The sequence below is a fragment of the Cygnus atratus genome, chromosome 8, assembly GCF_013377495.2.
Source record: "Cygnus atratus isolate AKBS03 ecotype Queensland, Australia chromosome 8, CAtr_DNAZoo_HiC_assembly, whole genome shotgun sequence".
Taxonomy (NCBI): domain Eukaryota; kingdom Metazoa; phylum Chordata; class Aves; order Anseriformes; family Anatidae; genus Cygnus; species Cygnus atratus.
Window position 1 is genome coordinate 17,809,281 of NC_066369.1, and position 23,541 is coordinate 17,832,821.

The 23,541-nt window shown below is 36.0% G+C and overlaps 1 protein-coding gene across 1 annotated transcript; it reads right to left on the reverse strand.

The window, feature by feature from the left end:
• Nucleotides 1-1,681: 1,681 nt before the first annotated feature.
• Nucleotides 1,682-21,701, reverse strand: DNAI3 (dynein axonemal intermediate chain 3). The gene is given in 22 exon segments (XM_050712156.1): nt 1,682-1,946; nt 1,949-2,039; nt 2,103-2,194; nt 2,654-2,858; nt 3,536-3,661; nt 4,096-4,155; nt 4,974-5,104; nt 5,873-5,960; nt 6,727-6,874; nt 8,515-8,588; nt 10,378-10,506; nt 11,195-11,332; nt 11,782-11,871; nt 11,969-12,093; nt 12,957-13,147; nt 13,832-13,948; nt 14,231-14,430; nt 14,862-15,020; nt 15,871-15,975; nt 16,431-16,612; nt 20,522-20,560; nt 21,587-21,701. Coding segments are annotated over 22 exon segments (2,697 nt in total). The 3' UTR covers nt 1,682-1,854.
• Nucleotides 21,702-23,541: the final 1,840 nt, after the last annotated feature.

Genomic DNA, 23,541 nt, shown 5'->3' on the forward strand with positions numbered 1-23,541 from the left:
ACTGCTTGTCTGTAATTTTTCAAGATGAGTACTTTGAGAATGAGGGAGGAGATCCTTGGTGGAGCAGAGTAGCAGAATTTAGATGGCCTATGTGTACGTAACTATGGGAACAGAATCAATTCCTTCTGATGGGAGCAAGTGGATGTGGATTGCAGGGTGAATACTGGCATGTTGATTTGATCAGTTAACTTGTTTAAGATTTCTATAGTTTATAGAGTCCTGATGGGCACAGAACTTAAAAACAAACAAAACAAAAAAAACCTACTACTTAAACAGATAGAATAATCATAACAACTGTGTTAATGAAGGTAGTGGAGGAATTGTGCCCAGAGCAGTTGTTCTCTAACCCTTTGTGAATAAACTAGATAAAATTAATGAAACAATAACCTCCAAGTGTGAGATGCTTTATTTCTGAAGCTAAAGACGTTCTACTGAAACAAAGAGGCCCTGAAATAAAAAGCTCGCTATTTTTCAAATTGATAATGGGCATTAAGCATCTGATGAGTAAGGCATTTCTGGTTCCTTTACTAGTCCTAAATCCATTAGTACCTGCTTCTCCAGCTCCAGCAACACCTCATAATCTGCATTTTCTTGCTCCTCCATCTCTCTTAGTTTTCTGTTTAGTAGCTGCACTCTGAAGGAAGAACAGAAACAAGGCAATAATTCACTGTTAAGCTTTGAAACACAAAAGCAAAGACTCCATTGCCTTCCAGTGGATAGTATTAAGTGCAATCAGAAATGAGTAGGCAGAGCTATGTTAACTGAATTGTTATTTTCTTGGTTTGTTAGCTGGTACTATTAAACCATCTACCAAAGAATGCATAGGCAAAATCCTTATGTGAAGAAAGAAACCAATGAACCAAGACCATCTATTCTAATCCTAACCATGGCAAATAAGAAATAAGGAGCTGCTAAGTCATTCTGAAAATACACATCCTGATTTTTGAAAATACTATGGGAAATTCAGCCTAGCAAAAATAGGTGCATTTTAAAGATCTAAGGAAACAAAGGAAGTTTGCTTAATTCCAAATATAACGTACTGTTTTCTCAATCTGTGTCGCCAGCTCCTTTTCTGTTCTTTCTTTGGCTTGAAACTCGTGGTATTTCTCGTAATTCTTCAGGTATTTGACTTCTCTCTCAAAATAATCAAGTACATTGGCCTGCTATTAACACAATGACAAGCAAGTCTTGTTACAAACCTAAAGACTTGGAATTACTGCTGATGATCTGCATGGTATTAACAAATTGTCTATTTTAAGAATATAGATCTCTATTCATCCAAATGATTTGCTGCAAAATAATGCAAAGATATGGATAGAAACCAGTTAATTTTGGATACAAATATGCATAGGGTTAAGTGATTTTTATTATACTGAATATTATAACTTTATTTACACTGAATTTTATTACACAGAATTAATAATTCTGTGGCCTAAGTTGTATAGATCCACAACACTCATAATTTGGGCAGAAGCAATGTTTTTCCTCAGTTATTGCACCTAGCCCACTCCTACTTTACTTTGGAAAGGTTTTACTAAAATTTGGTGGCTCACCTGGTGTTACATTGTGACATACTGTAGCTCTGCACACAGCAAACCATTTGTGGGCTGTTTATAAACTACTTCAACATATACATGGAAGATTTAGAACTGGGATAAGATGAGGTGAAAGTTTTGTATATAAAAATAACAGACTATGTAGCAAGTAAGACTGATCGACTAGGTAATACCAGGATCCTAGCTTGCTCTTGGGCTGGGAAGAATAAGAGAAACTCAGTATATTTTCATTACTATGCACCACATAACATTACTTTAATGTATGAAAGCAGGTGTCATTTTATGCACGAAGCTCTCTTCACTGTGTTTTCATGTAGGCAGGTTGGAGCTGTGGAATTCTGCCAGCTGTCACCTGGGTTTCCTTTAGGTGCCTCTTAACAGGAGCTGTGCAGTCAGCTTTGCTATGAGTGATCTTTGGAGAATATGGCCTACTTACCTCAAATTAATCACAACATGTTTGAAGGCAAGATTTTTCAGCTAGGCCTGTTTCTGTTTTAGAATTTTCAGGATAAGTTGTCGCAGAGATAAATAAAAACCATTACCAACCTCATTGCTGGAAGGCTGGCTTAATATCGGACAGATTTCTAAAACATGCAGTACTCCAGAATCATCAGAAACAGCGAGAAATTGCTGCTTTGCTGAAAGATATTTAACAAAAACATAATCTAAATTCCAATAGTAATACATATCTCCACCTAACCGTGAAATGTCTGGTTTTTAATACGAGAACTGATGTCTCTTAGTATGGATAGCGCAAAGAGCTACGAAGAGTTGTATTGTGGTCTTTTTGGTTTATTGTTCACTGAGGCAAAAACACAGCTTTATTGCTCTTATTTTCTTAACAAATGAAATTCCCTTTAAAGTTTGTACTTTTTTCAATTTTTTTTTTACTTAAAATTTTTAGTTGCTATATGCCTTCCTAATACACTTAATATGCTTAGAATGTGATGTATGCACTTCTGTGTACAGTGCAGCGTTCAACTAGTGGAAGTATATACTTATCTGCTATATAGGATGTAGCAAGATTAGTGCGCTTTGGAGTAATGGGCCATTTTACATACATAAAGCATAATAAAGTGTGATCAACACCAACATACGTGAGGCAATCCAGGGGCTGATGCAAGTTATCATTGATTCGGAGATGTTCTGGAAATGAGATGGCTCATGAGTTTTCTTCAGTAAGTCCCAAATATCGATATTTCCATCATCTCTGCCAATGAAGAAAACGCCTGGTCTTGTTAAGGACCAGTGTCCCGTAGTGTATCTTTGTGCCGTGCAGCTTGACTCGAGAATAGGTCCATCCTTAATTTTTTTTCAAAACAAAGACAAGACCCAACAATCAAACAATGCTGTCCATTCACTACCTTAAATTTCCTATCATTTGAGAACATTCATAATTTAAATGATCCTATTACAGAATAATACAGATGGCAAAATCTGTATCACCTGTGATTAGGAGATATATGGGGGATTAAAAAAAGCTGGTATCTCACTTTGTCTATTAAGGTAATTTGTCTATCTGCTGTTAAAATCTGTGGTCTTGAGATTTTGCCAAGTGCAGCTAACCTGGATCCCCTACACAACAAAAACAAACAAAAAAAGCCCATGTTTTTATGCTTTCAGATGACAAAAAGACTGCATCCTAAATAAGAGCTCTTCAGACTTGTTTAGCACACCTCGCCTTTATTCTTTGATTTTATAGCAGCAGAAATAATTTGTCAAGAAGCTACAGCTTTTATGAAGTTGGTATTAAACAAGGTCACCCCATTCTTTCTGTAAATGTCAAGATTACAAAGCTACTTCCAAAACAGCTTTTCTGATGTGAAGAAAAGGGAAAAGCTTTTCTTATACCCAATTTATTTCTAAGCTATCAAGCTTTGTGATATACAAACAGTTCTGAAAATGGTCTGTGAGGCTATTATTATAGATATCTTTTGTATCTCCATCAATTATGTTACACATGTTTTAAAGTAACTTACTGTGACACCTTCTTTCCAAATGGCAAAATTCCAGCCTCCAACGCTTAGAATGATGTCTTTAAAAAAGGGAGATATCTGGACAGTATTTACAGCTTCGTCATGGATGATGTATTTATGAGAGGGCTTCTTACCTAACAGAATGAAAAAGACAGTTGCTTATAACTAGTGCTTTCCACGATTGTCTTCACAATGGGAGTTAAGTGGGGGGAAATGGAGATGAAGGATCCAGCACAGGCCTCAAAGATACTAGCCTTGTTTCTTTTGTTTACATGGTATAGGAATTGGAATTGCAGTAAATCTAGTTACTGTGAAGTATGACTTCCCTGATTTGTGCCAACAGGTACATAGCGATACACCAGAGTTTTTGCTATTCTGTTGTGACAGCTAAACTGCATGCAGTCTTGAGCATGTCCTGCTGAATGAACCCTGGTGTCATCAGTGAGACCAACTTACTAGAACAGAAGAATGAGCAAGAACTTTAAGAAGGCAGAGTGTAGGGGCAAAGATTTTAAAGTTAGCAGTATATTAAGGTTTAAACAGATGTTGAGAAACTTACTAACTGGTTTTCCTGAGTCGCTATCGATCTTTATTTTCCAGTCAGAATAGATAATTTCTCCATCCTGTAATGCCAGAAAAATCAAGTAAATACTAAATTTAGAGTGTGATGACATAGAACAAAGTGGTTTGTTTTTAAGCTGTGACTTAATTATAGCCATTATTAAATATGTTCTTGGTAAGTTAAAACAAAAGTCTGCCGCTATTTACTGAAAAAACGCTAAACTTTTGGATCACCATTTTACAGTTTTGTGTTGCCAAAACAGCTTTACTTATCATGATGTACGTAGGCAGTCCTTCCTGCACAACTGGGCACCCAAGTATTTGGGGAAATGGTGGAAGCAAGAAGGGTAGGTGCAAGATGAATGTTTGTTTCCACGTGAACTTAAAAGTGGGATAGATTTTTGGAATTTTAGATAGGTAGGGTAGGTAGAGAGCTATGAGTAGCTGTATAAAATAAATAGAATAGAATTAAGAATTAAGAATAAAATTAAGTTCTGGGGGAAATTGTAGTATTGTTTCTATCAGACATTTGAGGAAACACTAGAAAAAATATTACTAATCTGGGTTTTGGAATTCTGTTGACTGTTTGGTTTCTGATGTCAGGTAGTTAAATTCAATGCATTTTGGAAATGTCTTCTAACTCTGCCCTTGAAGTAAGGGTTCATAGTCTAGCAAATACAGGCTTTTATTATTGTTTTAATCATGTCCCTAAATGCATTAAAGTGAGAGTAAAATATGGCACGTCCAGAACGATCTTTTTAGTTAATACCTGAAGAAAACATGTAGGTGTGTACATTTGTGGAAGCCCTGGAAGACTGAAAAACTAAACAACAGAGATCTTTTATTAACATTTTCATAGTAACTTACTACTTTCACTTACTTTAGTTCCAACAAAAAAGTTGTTGGAGATACTCTCTAGCGCTTTCAGAGGTTTGTTTGAAGGAACACTCATCTTTGCATGTGGGTTCTCTTTGGCAAGCGCTTGTGGTTTGTTCAGAGATTGTGCCTTATCTGGGAAACGATATAGATGCATTTATTTATTATACTGGAAAAGTTACCAGATCAAACAATTCCTTTGTCTTATAAAGGTAGTTTATAGATAAGGGGAGTTACAGGAGCAGAAAGAAAGAACGACTGCCAAGTAAAGCAGCAGTCCTGCAGGCTAGCTGCTTCCCTGGAAAATCTTTCCCTGATACTGGGGCTGCAGCTGATGGGAATGCTAGAATAGCTCAGTTTTCTCTGTCAGAGCAGGACTTACGGTCTAATCCTACCATGCCGGTACTTTAGGTGTGACCCTTTCTGAAGTGACAATTTCCAGCAGTAGGTTAGACACACATTGGGCAGGAGCAGATTGTCTCTGAGTTCCTTTGCACTGTTAGTGAGAATTGATCTACTACAGAATGTGAAGTGCTAGGATGCCTCTATCCAAATGCATACAATATATGCTGTTACGCCAGGAATTTGTTTTCTAAAGATACTTTTCTGCATGGACTGAAAAGGATGTACTATTTCAAGAGTTAAGAGACTGGGAGACTTGCATGGGGTATTGAGCAAAATGCAGCAGTTACTGTGGATATGGAACTGCTCTTATGTGTTCAATATGTGTATGTATTTTCATATTCAATATAAGTATATTCCACTTTGAATAGCAGTATATTTCAGAAACCTTTTTTCTCCAGATGCTGTAGAACATTTTGTTGCTTAGCTTTCATTATATACATACTGAAATACAAGCTTATTAAAAACATTTTTTCCAATAAGGTGTAATAAAAATATTACCTAAGATTTTGTAATGATGATGCTGTTCCAGTAGACAAATTTTGATGGGACTGTATTCCATTTCGGTATCACTCTTGCACAGGTTTATCTGTTCAGAAAAAAAGCATTTGATAATTTGTTTTGTCAGATGTTTTGTACCTACAAGACTAAATTACTTTCTGCCGTAATGAAAGAGGTCGTTTCAGTCTGTGGTTTGTAATACTGCACAACCAGCATTTGTTGCCTCACTTGCAAGTGCATACAACTGCAAATTTGCAGTTTCTCCTGTGCTAGCTTTTCCTTATAAGACTTTTGCTATGTTTCTAAGAAACAAACAAAAAATGGTTCTAGTGGTCATGCTTTTTCAGTGACTGTACTAGCTGCAGCTATTCTGAGCAGAACAGGTCATCAGTTTCTCTTTTCCTTTTTTCTAACATTATTATTTTCAGCCTTCATTTGTTTACTGTCCCACACAAACTGCTATGACCATTTTCATCAGACATTGGTTGTTGGGTTGCCAGTAACTGAGGTCCTGTTGATCATGACGTGTTTCACAATTTGTGACCCCCTGAGATAGACAGCATAGTGGTTGAAAGTGCTGACAGCAACATCTGCTGTTACTACAACTGCTTTTGCATTAGTGCAGTTTTTAAGACATCATCATGCTGCTGCTTCCGTGCTAACTTTACAGAACACATTTTATTGAAGTTTCAGAGGAACTTTGAAGCCTTTCATCATTAGAAGGAAATCCACAGGAACCTTGCAACATTGTGGAAAAATTAAAGGGTTGGGAAGCGAAAGAATACATTCCTATGGAGTTCTGGCCATATCTACAGTTTGGTTTGGTCCTACTGTTCTGTATTAGTGTACGGTACCTTTATGAGAGGTTTCCAGCTGAGAGCTAGGTGCTTAAAGGTATCTGGAACTCCAGGGGGCATATCAAAAATGTTCTTCTCTTTTGCTTTCTCAAATGAATGCTTGCCGGGATGTTTGGTGACTCGAATATCCCAAAACAATATTAAGCTGCAAAATGACTGTATAGTATTATCTTCTGTTTCTGTTTTAAAGTCGGGGCAATTTTCAATGCATTTTAAAAATGTTTTTTTTTTTACCTTTTCATCTTCAAACTTAGCAATAGAGACCCTGAAATGCAGGCAAATGCTAAGTACTTAAGCCATCATTTATGAAAGAAGTAATTATATTCATTTATTCAACATTTTATCAGTTTTAACTCTACCAAGGCAGCCAAATGGCATTCATACAGTTTGCTTATGGAAAGTTACTGGGTGAAGTTAATGGCAGTACTAGGTGAAATTCCCTTATCTGTTGACCAGTGTGATTACTTGGGCTCTCCACAGTTAGTTAAAAGAGTGGTTAGGGAGCTGAAATCCACTCCTGGACCAGATCATGAGGCTGTTATGCAACTGTGATGGGCCCAGTTTGCTGTAAGAGCAGGAACATGCTAATATAGCCTAAAAATATAGATGTCATCTTAGCTGATCGAAGTCAATATTCTGTCTCTGACTGGGCCAGTACTGGATGCTCAGAGAAATGGACAGAACCCTCTAGCAGGTAATACAGTAATGCAGATCAAACCTCATCACCAATTCTTATATGTGCCAGTTCATTTGCTGACATTTAAGACAAATGGCCCTACTTGCTTGAATGTACCATACCATTGGAGTTTTCAGCCCTGTAATTGTTCCCGTTGCTCTTCTCTGGGCATTGATTCACTGAATTGGCATAGATGATGATAATTTGCCTCATCACTGATACCTTCCTTTGCTTTGCTTACAGAAGTTGCCCAGGGACCCATGCTCTTCAAGGATCACATTACAGCGACTCCCCTGCTCTTTAGGTGCATACTATTAATGTGGAGCCCTGGTATGCGAGTAGTTTAAAATTATTTCTTCCATGTGCACTACCAGCATTACAGTGCAAACTTACAGACAATTGTATTTGCAATCATTCTTCCTACTTAATTCTTTGAAGTCTTTTCTGATTTTGATTAGGAAAAATAACTTCTATTATTAACAAATTTTGCTGTCTTTTTACTGATCCTCCTTTTGATATAACTAGCAAATACTTGATTGAGCCTAGCCATAAGCCTTTTGCCATTATGAAAGCTAAACACGTATTTCCACTTCTTACTTTCTGTCCCCCTGCCTGTCTTTCACATAAGATAATATTTGCTCATAACCTTCATGATTATGAAGTCCACAAAAGAGGAGTTTCATACCAAATAATTTTGCCAGTTGAATTTCCATCTTTAAATATAGTTTACACTATTTATGTGGCCTCAAAATCTTTAACAGTTTTTTGTGCAAGATTCTCATAATCTTATGTGACTCATACATACAAAATGTATAAATGAGCCAAATGTGGTGATTTGGCTCTCCGGGCCAATGTATGTGTGACCAGCACTTGGTAAGCACATAATATACAGGTGTACATGTGAGGTTGTTCGATTAATGAACCCTTAATACCATCACTGCAAAGGGCTTAAACTTGGTGTGTTTGTCTTCTGTGTACAACTATGTTTCAACTATTTAGGACAGGCTGACAGGAATCCAGAATTGTGCTAGTATCATTGGGTATGTTCCATAAAACCTTCCAAAGGAAGTTGGAAGACATCTTGTAAAGAAAGTAGGCATTGCGTATACCAATCAGGGGAGCAGGTCACAAGCTGGATGCAAATTTCAGATCTGTTTTCAAAAGTGGTGCCCGTTCGGTTGACCTAAAAACAATAATAATAATTACAGGGGAGAGGAAGGTGAGCAATGAAAGTCATGCTCTGCTAAGGATATAGTTCAATACATAAAATGGTCTTCTAGGAATTAAGACACTGTTTCAACTTGGTTAAGTTTGGAAATCAGGGCTCAGTAACCTGTAGTTTTACAATAATAGTTAAAGTATTTTTACAAATGTACTTCAAGTGAAATGATGTCAGCTTTGCCTCCTAGACACCTAAACTTCTAAGAAATCAACAGGATAAAAACTTGCTGCAAACATTGTGAGTCAGGCCCTCCTTAGATTACCATGTTTGTAACTTTTCATCCAGCTTAACCAAAGAGCAAATTGTTGACAAATTTATCTCAAGTGGTGGGAACCCAGTTCACACCATGGTCATCTATCTTAAATTATCACTGTGTATGTGGGATGCTGCAGGTTTTATAGTAATTATGTACTGAGTAGTCATTGTTTTATACAGAAGAGGGGTTGGAGAGGGAACAACTGATGACAGGCTATGCTCTAATTAAACACAATCCCCAGAGAAGGCAAAAAAACATTTATTTCTGGCTTAAACTCTACTTGTCAACTGTGCAGCAAAGTTTCAGCTATGCTTTTTTGTTTGGTTGGTTGGTTTTTAGGCCTATTTCTACTGTTGTTTTCATTCATTAGGGCCAACCTGGAGTTTAAGTGGTAGTCACTCAACCATGCAAAGCTGGATTAGGTTCTGCATATAATTTTGAAAGTTTTTTCATTGATATGTAATAACGAACTGCAGATCTTAGAAACTGCAGTGCAGTGGAAAGGCTGACGTACATCTCAAATTTGTTTATGTAACAAGTATGTTCCAGTACATACTCTTAGATATTGACAAAGAAAAGTGATTTCTTTATCACTATTATTTATAAAGCCCCATTTTCCTGCATCTGTTATCCCATATGAACATGAAAACAGGTTTCTGAGCGTAAACTTTGGCAAAACAAACAAACAAATGTAAAATAAAACTAGCATTCTGATACCCGATCCCTTTTTTCGTGTTTTACATCTGGTACCATTTAGAATCCATGGGTACTGCTGTGAAGGACTGTAGTATCTATTAAGTCTTAAACATTTGGTCACAAAAAACGTTGATAGATTAATTTGCACAAACCCTTCAAAGGTGTCAGTTTTCTTCCTCTTGACCTGCTTTTCCACTGCCATTTTGCATTTGATTACTTTTGCTTTTCAAGTTAATTTGTACAACAAATTGCGGAACTTTGATAATAAATGAACATCTGATACTCCTGTAATAGACTTGGACCCTTTAACTACTTGAGCCTGTGTACCATGGAGCTTTAAAAACATCACAGAAAATACAAGAGTTGAGTACACAGCAGCTAGAAAAACTAAGTTAACTACTATAGCAATCTTTTTAGGTGCCTAGGTACTTAGGTAATTGAAATTACTTTTCTGAATTCTTGGTGGCAGACTGGGATTACCCAAAGTAGAAATTCAACACATTTTAGATACAGAAAACTTACAGTTAGACTTGTAATTCCAAATTGTATTTTGTGTAAAACTACATTTTTTTTTTCCAGTACTGACAGAATCGTATTAGGGTGAGAACACAGCACAGTTGTAAAACGCAATGAACAGGACAAGCAGCACCAGATTATTTAGCATTTAAAATGCAGTCAGAAGTAATGAGACCTGTTACAAATAATTGAACCTTTAATATTTTATCTTGAGTTTACACTATGATTTCTGAAGTAAGTAGGAAAACAGTAAAAAGTGGAAAAATAAGTATTTAAACTCACCTCAAAATGATCTGGCAGCCAGTGTATATCTGTAATCACTGTTTTATGGCTACCCTCTATGGAAGAGGTTGCGCAGTATCTCACTAAAGGTGGTTCTGTATCACTCTCATCGTCTTTCATATATGACGGCTAGAAATGTTTTAAAAAGAGTTATCTTAGCGTATTTCCAAAGTAAAATTGTAAACCTGTCAGAGAAAAAGCTTACTTTACATACTGATAAATCCTTCTTCACATATTTCAGAACTATCTGTAAAACTTTCTTGGGGTCTAATATAGAACCTTCTGAAAATGGAAAGCCTTGAAACTGGCATTTGGATATGAAGCTCTGAAGAGAATTCCAATGTGCCTCTCCAGGCACACATCCAGTAAGGTATTAGTTTCTCCTCTGCTTTTAGGTCTCTCCCCTTTATAGTTTCCTTCCACTGAAATCTGTTTGTCATCTTCCAAGCTACCTTTTTTTTTTTCTGTCCATACGTTTTCATTTTCAGTGAAATACTGCGTCATTTTCAGTATTATATTCACCAACAAATGCTACACATATTTGATGGACTTCATATGATAAGGGTTGAGTATATGTTGATGCCCAATAAAGAGCAGTCATAGTGAAGCCAAAGCCTGCACAAAATACAGTAAAGCTATTAAGCTGCACTAATCAGGTAGAAATGATATTGTGATAATGGGTTTATTTCGTGAACCCATCAGGTTTCTTATCCTGCTTAGTATCCCATTGCAAAGATTATCTACTCCTCTGTTTTGAGCCAGGATACCTTCACCCATTTTTCCCACTAACTTGTATTCTAACTTCCCTTGTCTTCACCTCAGATGTATCGTTGTTCTCCAATAGATTTAGAACAGAAGCACTGTCCATATTAATAACTGACTTTTTGACTCCAACAGTAATGCTTTTTGCATTTTGCAGTCTTTCTTCATGTTTAGAGATATCCCACAGTACAACCTACAATGACAAATAATTATATTATGATTTCTTTCATTCTTTGTATTAATATGCATTTTTCAAATACAATTCTTTTTTTTTTTTGGGGGGGGGGAATGAGAAATTTACTGTGTACTAGAATTTAAGTCTTCAGAAGTATTGCCTCTTCAATGTCGAAAGGCCATGCTTACATCAAAAAAAAAGTCTTCACAGTTTGACCTATTTACCTGATTTTTATCCTATTTTACTGATGAACTGCAAAGAACCGTTTTGAAGTAATGGCTGAACTTTGGAATAATCAGACAATTTAGCAGAATTCAGTACAGGATTAGAGAATTTCTTAAATTCATTTCACAGTGAAAGTACAAAGAAATACAAATTCTATGCCATAGAATTTTGGCTAACAATATTTTCATACTGTAAGAAAATACAGAGATATCTAACTTCATTCTGAAACAGAGAATTAATACCTGTCCATTGAAGCAGCCACCAGCAATGATATTTGGATCACTTGGACTGAACTGAAAGCAGTAAATGTCATGAGGACATTCTAATATTAACTAAAAAGAAGAAGAAAACAGTAGTTGAGAAATAGTCACATTTATTGTTCTCTTGTTATTTGAACACTTGGAATTTTTGAAAGTCCTGATTAAATACCTGAGGGCGGATAGGGTCAGAAAAGCTCCAAAAAATAATGACTGAGTCCTGCAACAATAATTTGTCAGAAAGGTTAATTCTTTCTTCATCAGAATGCTGCTGTGTTGCTGACTCTGCTATTATCCCTGATTGAGAGAGAAAAGAAATTTTCTCAGAAGAGATAAATCAAATTTCAACATTCTATTAATTACGCTAAGTGACTTATATTTAGTCCTTGCCAGTACAGTGGTAAAAAAAAAAAGTGCATATATTTATATTTTTCTTTTTATAGATTGACTTTGAAGAAATTACTTCTGTTAGAATTATCTATCAATGTGTTGTGGAAGCTCAGGATCAGGATAAAACTCAATTTTTCTGCTACTAATCTGTAATCATGTAATACTGAACCTGAAATGATAAGACAAGCATGTAGACCTGGCCATCCATCATGAAATCAAATCTTTCGTAGTTTAATTAATTTCCTATGCAGGCAGCAATGTTGGCTGTTAGTATGCTGTGCAATTAAGACATTCATATGAAACTTAATTGTGCTTTCAAGCATGGCTTTTTAGGGTAGTAATACCAAGTAGGGAGCAGGAGGAGACATTTAATATGGCTCGTGATGCTCCCTGGCACTCAGTAGAGCCACATGCCAGGGTAGCTGTAATGTTCCTCAAAAATACTAGGCGTGCTACAAGACCCAGCCATGGGGAGAACGTGTATAGAACCACAAGTACCTAGCACAGTTGCAGCCCTGCTTAAATGAGCCTCATAAGGGAGAAATTTCCCCCTCCTATAAGCTCCAGTTCTATGCTAGTGTGATAGGCTTTGCATGACCTTTCTGAACTACATAAACGTCTGTATTATTTTTCACTTTATCTCAAATTGGCAATTTAGACATACAAAATTGTGTTTATTATTTTTTTTAAATTTACAGGTCAATGACTATGAAAGATGCACAGTTTATAGCAGTCATGTAATACATGTCATTCAAGATTAAGATCATTACCATAGATGGTCGGATGCCAGCGGACGCAGCTAATACTTCTGTCCTTGAGATAGTTCGGATCTGTGAATGATTGGTATGCTTTAAGATAGACGTCTGACTTGTCACCAGAACTGCTTTCATCTTCTGCTAGGGCCTTCCAGTCATCAAAAAAGGCATTCATAATTTCATTCTGCTGCAATGCAATTTCCATTCTGTTTTGTGAAAAGAACAGTTAATACTTTGAAGAATCCAGATATGACTACTCAATAGTAGAATCACAAATATGTCTGTGAAGAGACAGCTTTTGTTTTATACAAAATTATGACCATATTATTAAAAAGAAAAATTCCTCAGTGATACATCACAACTGTAAGGAGACTATTCCCCATTTAAAAAAATAATTATACCAAGAATTTGACTCCAGTTGTGTGTGCATCAAGTACTGTGCAGTTGTCCCATTCTTGTGCAAAAAGTGTCAGTAAGTGGGACTTGTCCCATGACTTGGGCCTGTAGAACAGCACCTTGGCTCTTCTGCATAACTCTCTGCTTGAGTGAGCAGTGTTTGAAAGATGAGCTTTGCAGCTTGTTTGAAAAGATGTATTGCTACCAACTGTAACAGGTGTAATTCCAATTTAAGCTATTATTCAAATTAATGCAGTATAGATTTCATGTTCGTTTTAATTAGGCACAAATATCAGGTTAATATTTGTTAATATTAAAATAATAAGCAAGAGAAAGAATAAAAGCAAGAGGATAAGAAAGAACAAGCAAGAGAAAAAAAAACTTCAGTATTTGACCAGATCGATGGTCCACTCAGCCAAGAGTTCTGACTCCATTCACTTTGATTCTATATGATTTCATGCAGCCTTTAAAGTATATCGCTGCAGTAACTTTACCTTAAATGTACTGATGTGAGAAATTCTTTCAGTTTCTCAGATGACAGACTCTCTTCCATCTCTTCATTTGACAACTGTCTAGGAGAATACTGCGTGGCTGCATTTTTTGGATAGGTCCTAACCAATTGAAATAAATTTAAACATGAGTATGCATATAAACAACTTCAAATGCAAAAACCCATGTAATATGTAAAACTAAAGGCTAAGTATATTCATTTTTTCTAGAATCTCTTTGGAAAAGAGTGAAAGAAGATACAGACAGAGCATCCAATTTTGTTCTCTTAATCAATTTGTAACAGAGCATGTCCAGAGGAGTTGAGTTAATCTGCATAACATTAGGCGAGATCAGAAATGGTTCATAGCTTAGTAAACAAGCTGATAAATATTTCTCACACTTACCATTTTGTCTGAGTACTAGCTTCTTTTACTTTTGGAACCATTTGTACACCCACATCTCTTTCAAGCAGTTTAATGCTGAAAGTTTTGTCTTGGTAGGAAGTGCATTCAACATAACTGTCTTTCACATGTGAAGCATTCCTATCAGTAAATCTAATTGGTGCGCCAAACTTCCTGCGTGCTCGAGAAAACATGTACTTAATCTGCAAAAAGTATTTCCAAAGTTAGCAAAGGAGAGAGTTCTTGGAAGATCCATTTTGTAAAATGGCATTATTCTTATAATAGTAGAACGAGTTTTATTGATGGTTTCTGTACTGAATTTACTTATATTTCTGCATTGTGAAATTCTGAAGTGTTCATATAAATCAGCTATGTACAAGTGCCTCCGTCCCTGGAGGTGTTCAAGACCAGGTTAGATGAGACCCTTAAAAGGAAAGGAGTCATAAAAAATAGTTTCTGCAGCACTTTGTTTTTGGTAACAGTTGATAGTTCTCTTTTCTGTGTGTGTTTTTTTTTAAAGACTCCAAGCAAAAACTAGGATTGCAAGCTTCAATTTCTGACTTTTGCTTTTTGAGGAACTTAAAATAAATTTGTTTTTGTGATATTTGATTAAGTTACATCTGCTATTTCTGACCTTTGTAACATAGCCTTTAACAGATTCTTCTTCAACTTCCTTTTCGCTGCCAAGAGAAACCCATGGTTTGTGGACAGAATGCTTATAGGCATGGACTTCCAGAGTTCCCTCTTTTTCTTCTTCACTTTTTTCTTCTTTTTCTTCTGCAGTGTCTGGAGTCTGTGACATCAAACAGTGAAAAATAATGTTTTTTCAAAAATGTGTTTCTGAAATATAAGTATGAACTAGAAACCTGGAATTCAGTTTTCATTTACACATTATTTTGTCTCAGTGCAATAAATCTGGCTATGCTGTGCCCCTGCATTCAATTGGGTTAGGTCCCATTTATCCATTTGTGCATTAGAATTTTCCAATAAATGTTACATATTTAATATTTAAATACTAAAGAGTGTTATGTTATATTCAAGAGTTGTCTTGAAAGCAAATCAGTGTTACGTAAAAAGAATTTATAGTGATTTTCTACATTACGCCTTCCTGTCTGGAATTGCAATTTGCTTTTTTATTAATTGTTGCTTCTAATGCTGGGTGAGAAACTCATGTTGAAAAATGATATAATCTGACCATAAACCTTCTCCTGTGATGCAAAGCACAAGGGGAAATCTATATATCTGCTGTTATTTAGAGCTACAGAACAAAGTATTATTTGAAGACTATATATGTGTATTGTGAAAAATAAATAGAATACTTACTTGAAGGTACCCAATATATTATTATAATCTCGTAATTGTATGTCTTGTAAACCTGGAGCTTGGCAGAGGAAATTAACACATGATAAAAATGCAGCACTCAGTTATACTAGCCATCTGAAGTAAAATACAAAGTCTTTCTCACTGCAAAAAGTATTTTAACAGTGATACATCTATTTTTCATGATCAGATTAACCATCAGAGAAACATTCTGGCTTACCAAGCATATCAGATGTTTATGAATACAATACCAATCCTGAAGTATATATTTCAGACAAGATTCTGAATTATTGATAGAGTAATGCTGTGGTATATTTCCTTACCTTCAGAAAGTTTTCCTTGGCTTCCTCAGAAGCAACAAGGTAAAAGTTCTGTCCATACTGGAAATTTGCATCAAAAACTACCAGAAGTTCTTCCCCTGGATATTCCTATTTTAATTAAAACAAATATTGGAAAACTGAAAACAAATAGCATCCAAAAAAGACATAAGACTAATGAGATTGTGTAAACTCAGAATCTTTGGTTAATCTTGTGATCTTAACAGAGAATTTCATGTGCAGAATTAAACAAGAAACTGTTTTCAATGATTCTCAGTAAGTAGGCTATGAATCAGAGAAAGCCAAATCTGTTCAGCTCTGTCTGTTCACAGAATCAAAACTAGTACCATTTATTTTACTTTTAGCATATTTTCAATCTAAAATTATTTTTTGTTTGTTTTTAAGTGCATGGTGGGCCATGACAAACGTCTAGAGTTGACAGTGGTCCATGACCTTTGGATATTAGTGTTAATGTTTTTACAGAGTCAAACAAGGACAGAACTTATTAAAAGAATGTATGCTCTGAGAGTATACAATTTAAAGTGAGAATGAAATAAGCTACATACTAGAACAACTCTTTTGACAGGATGGAAATCAGAAATAGCAGCTCTTGTTTTCAGGTCCTGAATTATGTCTTCTTTTTTAATAAGTTTGAAACAATTTTCTTCTGTGACATCCTCATCCACTCGGCAGTTAAAAATTTCTTGGGTTTTTGTAGTGAAGACCAAGGGAAAAATTTCTGGGTGGCCTATGAAAGAAAGCAAAATTGCACGATAAACAAATTTAGAGTGTTCTTTAAATGTAAACATATCCCTTAATAACTTCAGGTCTTTACTGTTTCCTAGCAGATTGCCTTTGAATCTTTCAGCTTAGTTTGTGGTATTTATGGAGGTGTGGAATACAAATTATGTTATATTTTGCTTATCTTGGAAATGACTGTACCTGATGTTTTCTACTTAATAAATATGTTATTCCTAGTATGAGTGTTTTTCTTTTGATCAACAGGTGGTTATGAATTTTATGAATATACATTAAGGAGACAAGAGCGCTTGATTATATACTCTAGTCCTTCCCTGTAGAGCAAGACCATGTTAAGCCGCTGTTCAATCTAAATACAGCTTCAATACCACCCCAAATAAGGACGCTTCTCTGATTTTGGACTTAGGCCTTCCTCTCATTCAGTTCCGACTGTCATTGAGTCTATTTTTGAACTAGTAGGTGAGACTGAAGTGAGGTCACTAAGATTTAAACCAGGTACAAGAGTTTATTTTCAGCTTTGCTGGAGAATATATAGTTGACCTCTGTTAGGTTCAATCATGTCCGTTCAGAACAAGACAGCAGTTTCTTATCCTAACTCTTGACATTGTTATCTTCAGCATTTTTAGAGAGGCTGGGTGCAGTTAGGTAACCTGGGGACTGCACTTTGCAAACACTCACAATCTGAAGATAATATACAGTACTTAGGTCAGCCATATGTACATTGTCTTGCACAAACTACATCTTCTGCCTTACATAACAGATAAAAGTTAAGACCAATATAGACCAAGCTAGATGAATCCTTCCTCACTAAGACTCTTACCAATACTGCCCTGCCATAAAAAAAAAAAACCAACAAAAAAAACCACAACTGTATTCTTCGTGAAGGCCACTGTACTTTCATCTGAGAAGGCTAGCAAGTGTTCATTTTGAACATTCAATTTTTCGATAAACTGGAAAATGGTAAAGATTTAGCAACATGTATATGTGGGATTTTTATTATCTACTAACATGGGTTTATCATCTACTATAATGGGCTTGATAAGAGCTGATATTTTCAGTCTCTGTAATATTTCTTTGAGATATTAAATATTTTATCTTAATTCCCCGCACTTGTGGTATTTTTATTCTTGTGTGTGCCTTAAATTAGAGTTGATTTGTCTAAAATGATGATATTGACCAGTTGGCTCAGCACGTTTGAGAAGCTATCTCTGACCTAAGCCAACAAGGACTGACAGAACAATAAATCCTTCTTAATGTCTATCATCTGGGAAACTAAATCTGCATAAGCCTGTCACGTAATATATAATGTTTGATGAATCTGACATTTATCCTTTAAACTCTTTCAGTGCTGCTCCTCCACTGCACCCATTCTGCTACAGTCATCCATGAAAATTAATGAAATGTATGGCACATCTGGTACACCCTGCGCTATACCAGGTATGATTTATTTGGCATTCACTGGTTATTTTGTAGCATACACAATAGGCATGTACAGTCCATTAATTCACTTTCAGCACAATCGTAGTCAATATTACATGGCTTTCTTTTTCGATATCTCGGAGATTTCCAGGATTTCTGTGTGGATGCTTCCAAAAATTACATATTATAGGCAAAGGATTGGGAAAGATCTCTGAAGGTTGTCATTATAGGCAACACCAAACCAAGTCAGCTCTGGTTTATCTTCTGGAGCCCGTATTCTTGTCTTTCTGATACTACTCTCTGTAGCTGACGAGGCCAAGATCTGGATTTTACTTTTGCTTATCAATTTTGGCAATGAGACCAGACTCAGAAAAAGTGCATAGTCTATGTTGATTTAAAACATATAATCTTTTTAAGAAACTGCAAAAGTTGATCTGCAGGACTCCCAGGTCACCCTAGCCAAAGACAGGAGGCCTCATAAGGAAATGGACTGAAACCGAAGTACAAACCACAACAGAACAGACAGACTTTACATTTTGATATATTGGAGCCATAAATTAAATCTCATTTTGCAAACTGCATTTCTTAAAGCATATCTGATAAATTAGTAAAAAGGGGTGCAGAAAAAAAATAACACAAAGACAAAACAGAAGAACAGTACTGGGAGGTGAAATGGTCCCCTCTTGCTTACAGTGGGAAACCTTCCATCTGAAAGTATGACTAAGAAGGTATGGCTGTCCCTTTGCTGTGCTCTTGGCATAAGCCAAGAGGATAGAAACCTAGAGTTGCCTACAAAAAAGAATGTAATTTCCATCTCTGCCATACACAACCGGCTCACAGGATGGAATGGACAGGAAAGGCAATGGAACAGCGGATTTGTGTGTATCACAGTCTTCAGAGTTGGTTATGTGGCTAGTGCAATTTAGAGGAGTAGAAATTAAAAATTTAGAAGCATAATTTGGTGACTGTTATGTGAATTTCTAACAGAAGATTATTCTCATGGCTCAAAGTAAATTAAAGTAAAATTGAGCAATTAAATTTTTGATACATCAAAAAAGTTAAGTAGAAATAACTTTTTTTTCAGGAAGCTTGTATGACGACTTTTTTTTTTTTTTTTTTAAATGCTGAATCAGATGCAAACAGTCTTGTCCACAAAGACTAAAGTTAAAAAAATCTTCTCAAAGAGATATAGGTTTCAATATCAATAGAAACAATACAAGCATGCATTAAAGTTAAGCAAAATACAATGGACATCATTACGAGAGAGGGCAGAGTAGGACAGATAGTCTAAGTGGTGTTTTTTCACTGCTCAACTGCTGTAGGTTCAAGTTAAAAACAAAGCAGTCATCAGATGTAAAATATGTGCATCTTTTAGTCAAAAGTACTAATATTCTGTATTATAGAATTGTACCTTACAGCATTCTATACTGTAGGGCCTGTGTTATAGATTCTTGGGAACTATACGTAGCTCTGTATTATAGATTCATAAGGAGCTACTATTGGAATTCTTACCAGTATGAACATTTTAATTGAATGCTGTTTTCCAGTAAAGAGTATGTAGCATATATACTTCATGTTTTGTTCTAATAGGAAATTGTATTCATGTACTTTGAAAAGACCATAGCTCTTCGTGCTATCAGCACTTCACAAAGGGCCAAAAACTCTACAAGAAGTAAAGAACATTTGCAGGTCTTGCACTAAGGAGATACTGTGGATACAGTTTGAATCCTACACAGACGGTGACTAAAGAGCATCATTTTTTCCTCTCTCTACTGTCAGGTTAGGTATTATGGATCTAACCTTATTTGCCACCAGGTGGAGCTAAAATTCTCTCAATGACAAAACTAAGAATCTCCAGGAACACCATGATTTTCATTTTAAAAGTAACACTTTCATGATCTGAGGAATCACTTGTCCATTTTCTTTAATTGCAGATTACACATTTTGGTGAGGCTAGTCAGAGCGCACTTTTCACTTTCACCTACGTTTGTATAGGATTGTGTACGAAGGCAAGTGATATACGAAGTCTTTAAAAATTACCAGGTTTGTATATTCCTAGCTTGCCACGTAATATTAAATAAGCAGATTTAACAATGATTCGACGAAATCAAAGATTAAAAAATGATTAAAATGTCATTTTTTTCTTACAATTGCTACCTATTATTAAATGCAAACATTTTGTATCCCATAATTCTGTTGCAATGCTCTTTATTTCCCCTGATCACAGCACCTCTCAATCCAAGATAAAAACATCATCTACAAACCCATATCTGCTTCTTTTCTCACTGCACTGGTGCTACTCAGAGAGTGGTACTGTTTGTAATCACTATTGTAATAGACGTACTTCTTCCCAGTTTCTATTTTTTCCCATTCATATTTTTTTTTCTTTTCATTCCATGGCATTAGTAACACTGAAGCTTCAAAATGTTGAAAATATTCCAAAACTATTACTTTAAAGCCCAGTCATCATAGCACTTACCTATTCTTTCCATAGAAAGATCAACTTCATCTTTTTTATCTGAAATACAACAACATGATGTTATCAGTAATTTTTCTTCCTTAATAAATACCCATGAATAACCGTCTTTTCCTTGTTGGGGCAATATTTAAAATCTTAAAATTGTGGGGCAATCATCATGCAAATCATGTCATGTGAGGAGGTGACAAACAGACAAGGCTGGCTAACATGGTACAGTAGCAGAACTGGCAGGTGTGCGGGTAGGAGCAGATGTTACTCCTCCTAACAGTGGAGAAGTCAGGCTTGCTCTGAGGGGCAGGGAGCTGCAGGAGTTGGGCATTCGTCAGTTCCTGAGAGAGAACCTACAAACTCCACGGAGGGGTAGGATAGGAGGAGATTACCACTGATGAGCAGAATATTCTCTGCAGCATGACAGCTATTAATCAAATGGGGACAAAAAGGTGATTAAAAGGGAAAACCAACTTATGGAAGTTGGCTGTCACGACCAAAAAAAACACCCTACCAACAACAAATTTGTATTTAGCAAGGCCTTTTCTTAGCCTTATGCTTCCTTAGCTGTGCACTGTAAATGACGTAAGTAGTGTAGTCTCTCATGACATCTCAGAAAAATGCAATAAAATGCACTGCAATTAAATTGTGAGACTTTGGTATATTTTTAAGGTCTGTTGTTGTACCTTTAGAGTATGATCCTGAGCATCTAAACTCCAGCTGTTGGGGCACCTTTCTCTGCCGGGTGTTCTGTACCTGGACTAAGTTAGCTCTTGTAAATCTCCCCGCTTAAATGTATGAAGTCTCCTAATTTCCCATTCAATACTGGTTTTATGATACAACAAACTATTACATCTAAACTACTAAGACAAAGTGTCAATATTGCAATGTAGCTTTCTGTTCCATATTTTGGTTACAAAAACATTATCTGTAATCACAGATCACTCAGTTGTTTATGAAAATAGTATATTCTAATTTATCTCATGTTTCCTTAAATGCCTGGGCCCAAAATAATTAAGGTAGCTGTTATGCAAAACCAGATAACTGCTTTCTTCATATCTGTAGTATCTTACGTACCAAGCTGTTTTCGTTTTCCTTTTGAGGATTGCTTAGCTTTGTCACCTTTCTGTTTCTTTGCTGAAGTTTTTGGACTTTTCGAGGTGGTCTTGCTGGATCTGAGATTTTCTGACATGTTTTCAGATTCTCTAGAGAAGAATACATATCATCAATAAACAGTAAACAGGCAGTGGAATGCACTGCGCATGAGTGAAAATTTGGCCCTTTATGTAGTTTATTATTACAGTTTAAATTTCAGCCACAGTCAAAGGTATGCTCCAGAATTTTAAATCATAAACTGTATTTTTATATTTTATGTGATAGTTGGAAATACTCCTTCTGTCCTGGGTCATTAAGTATGGAAACTGATTTTCCAAAACAGTAGAATGTTAAATTAGAATAGGCATTACCCTTACAGAAAGCTAAAGAACCTGAGCCGCAGTGTGAAAAGTATAGGTGAAAATTCTATAGCTGTACATATTTGTCCCAGTATCCTCAAGTATAAAATCATTACACAGCTGCACAAACTATTTTTGTGCTTTTGCATTTCCATTTCATTTTTCAGTGTAAGTCTGTGGAAGACAAACTTGGAAAGAAATTGTACGCATGAGTACATGCAGCAATCACACAGCTGGAGACTATACTGCATAGAAAGCTACTTTTATTTCATTTACTCCCCTTCTTCCTAGTATCTAGAATAAGCATAAGAACGTTCCATTGCAAAGAAGAAAACGAAACAGCCTGCCCACGCTGTACAGACTGGACAACACCGCCAAAAAACAGAGCTCCAGCACCATCATGTGGAAGATGTACATGTAGCATCTGGTAAAGCTACACCAGCATGCTCCAAAATTTGTTATGAAAAGTATTGAAAATTGATATTGTTATTGAACAGCTGGAGGTATTCAGCTGGGATAAGGACAATGGGACTCCCAGTTTTTGTGCTCCGAGTACCCCTAGTGACAGGAAAGAAACTTGAACCCCCTCCCTCTCCCCACTTCCATCTCCCCACTTTTCCTTACGACTGTAAACTGACAGGCAGAGGAATTGTTTCTTAATATTATACAAAGCACCTACAGTATTTGGGTGCTACTATCATTTTGGGTTGGTCATTCGCTCCCAGGCTGCGAAACGTAGTGTTTATCTGTTTTGTAACACAGTTCTCAAATACTTTGGAAGCTAGCAATATAGATAGAGGTCACAGGTTATAGCCTGGTGGTATAGCCTGTATTTGGGACCTATGTTAACTTCACATGAATTTAGGATAAGTTTTGCTATTGACTTTAATGGCAGCAAGATTTAAACTCTTGTTACAGTTATGCATTTTTATCCTGCTCCAATTAAAATAGAAAAATACTCTCGAAATCCCTGCGCTCCTTTCTCTATCAGACTGGATCTTGCAGATCACAGGTGATAAGCTGTGGGCATTTCTCTGTTGTGTATTGATTATGGCAAATACAATCTCCTTGCTTACTCCATCTGAAGACCTGTAGCAATTTAATCTTCTGTTTTTGCCAAAAAAGCAATGATAATAACAACCCAACAAATTAATGCTTCAGAATTCTGAAACTTTTTACTTGCAGTAGCTGATGGTTTTGGAAGATTTAAAAAAAAAAAAGTGAATTATGTACTGTAAGGAGAAACTTAGGAGGTTTTTTCTGCCCTCATTCTTACAGTCTTTTTGTCAAGTACAGGATTACAAACATTGACAATATATTTATTATGTTCAACATTCAATATATTTTCCCAGTTACAACCTTTTAAAGGTGCCTCTACACTGGACAATGCCTAGTTTACTGTTCTGAAACACTTGGGGCTACCTAACTTAGAGGGCATGCTACTTCAGGTGGTTAAGAGAGGCTAATTTTCTCATTTAACCAAAAAAAAAACAAAAGGGTATTTTCTGTCCATCTCTTCGTATATTTTAAATAAAATCTGTGACACATTTTACAGAGGGATTCTGTGTCTATTCTAAC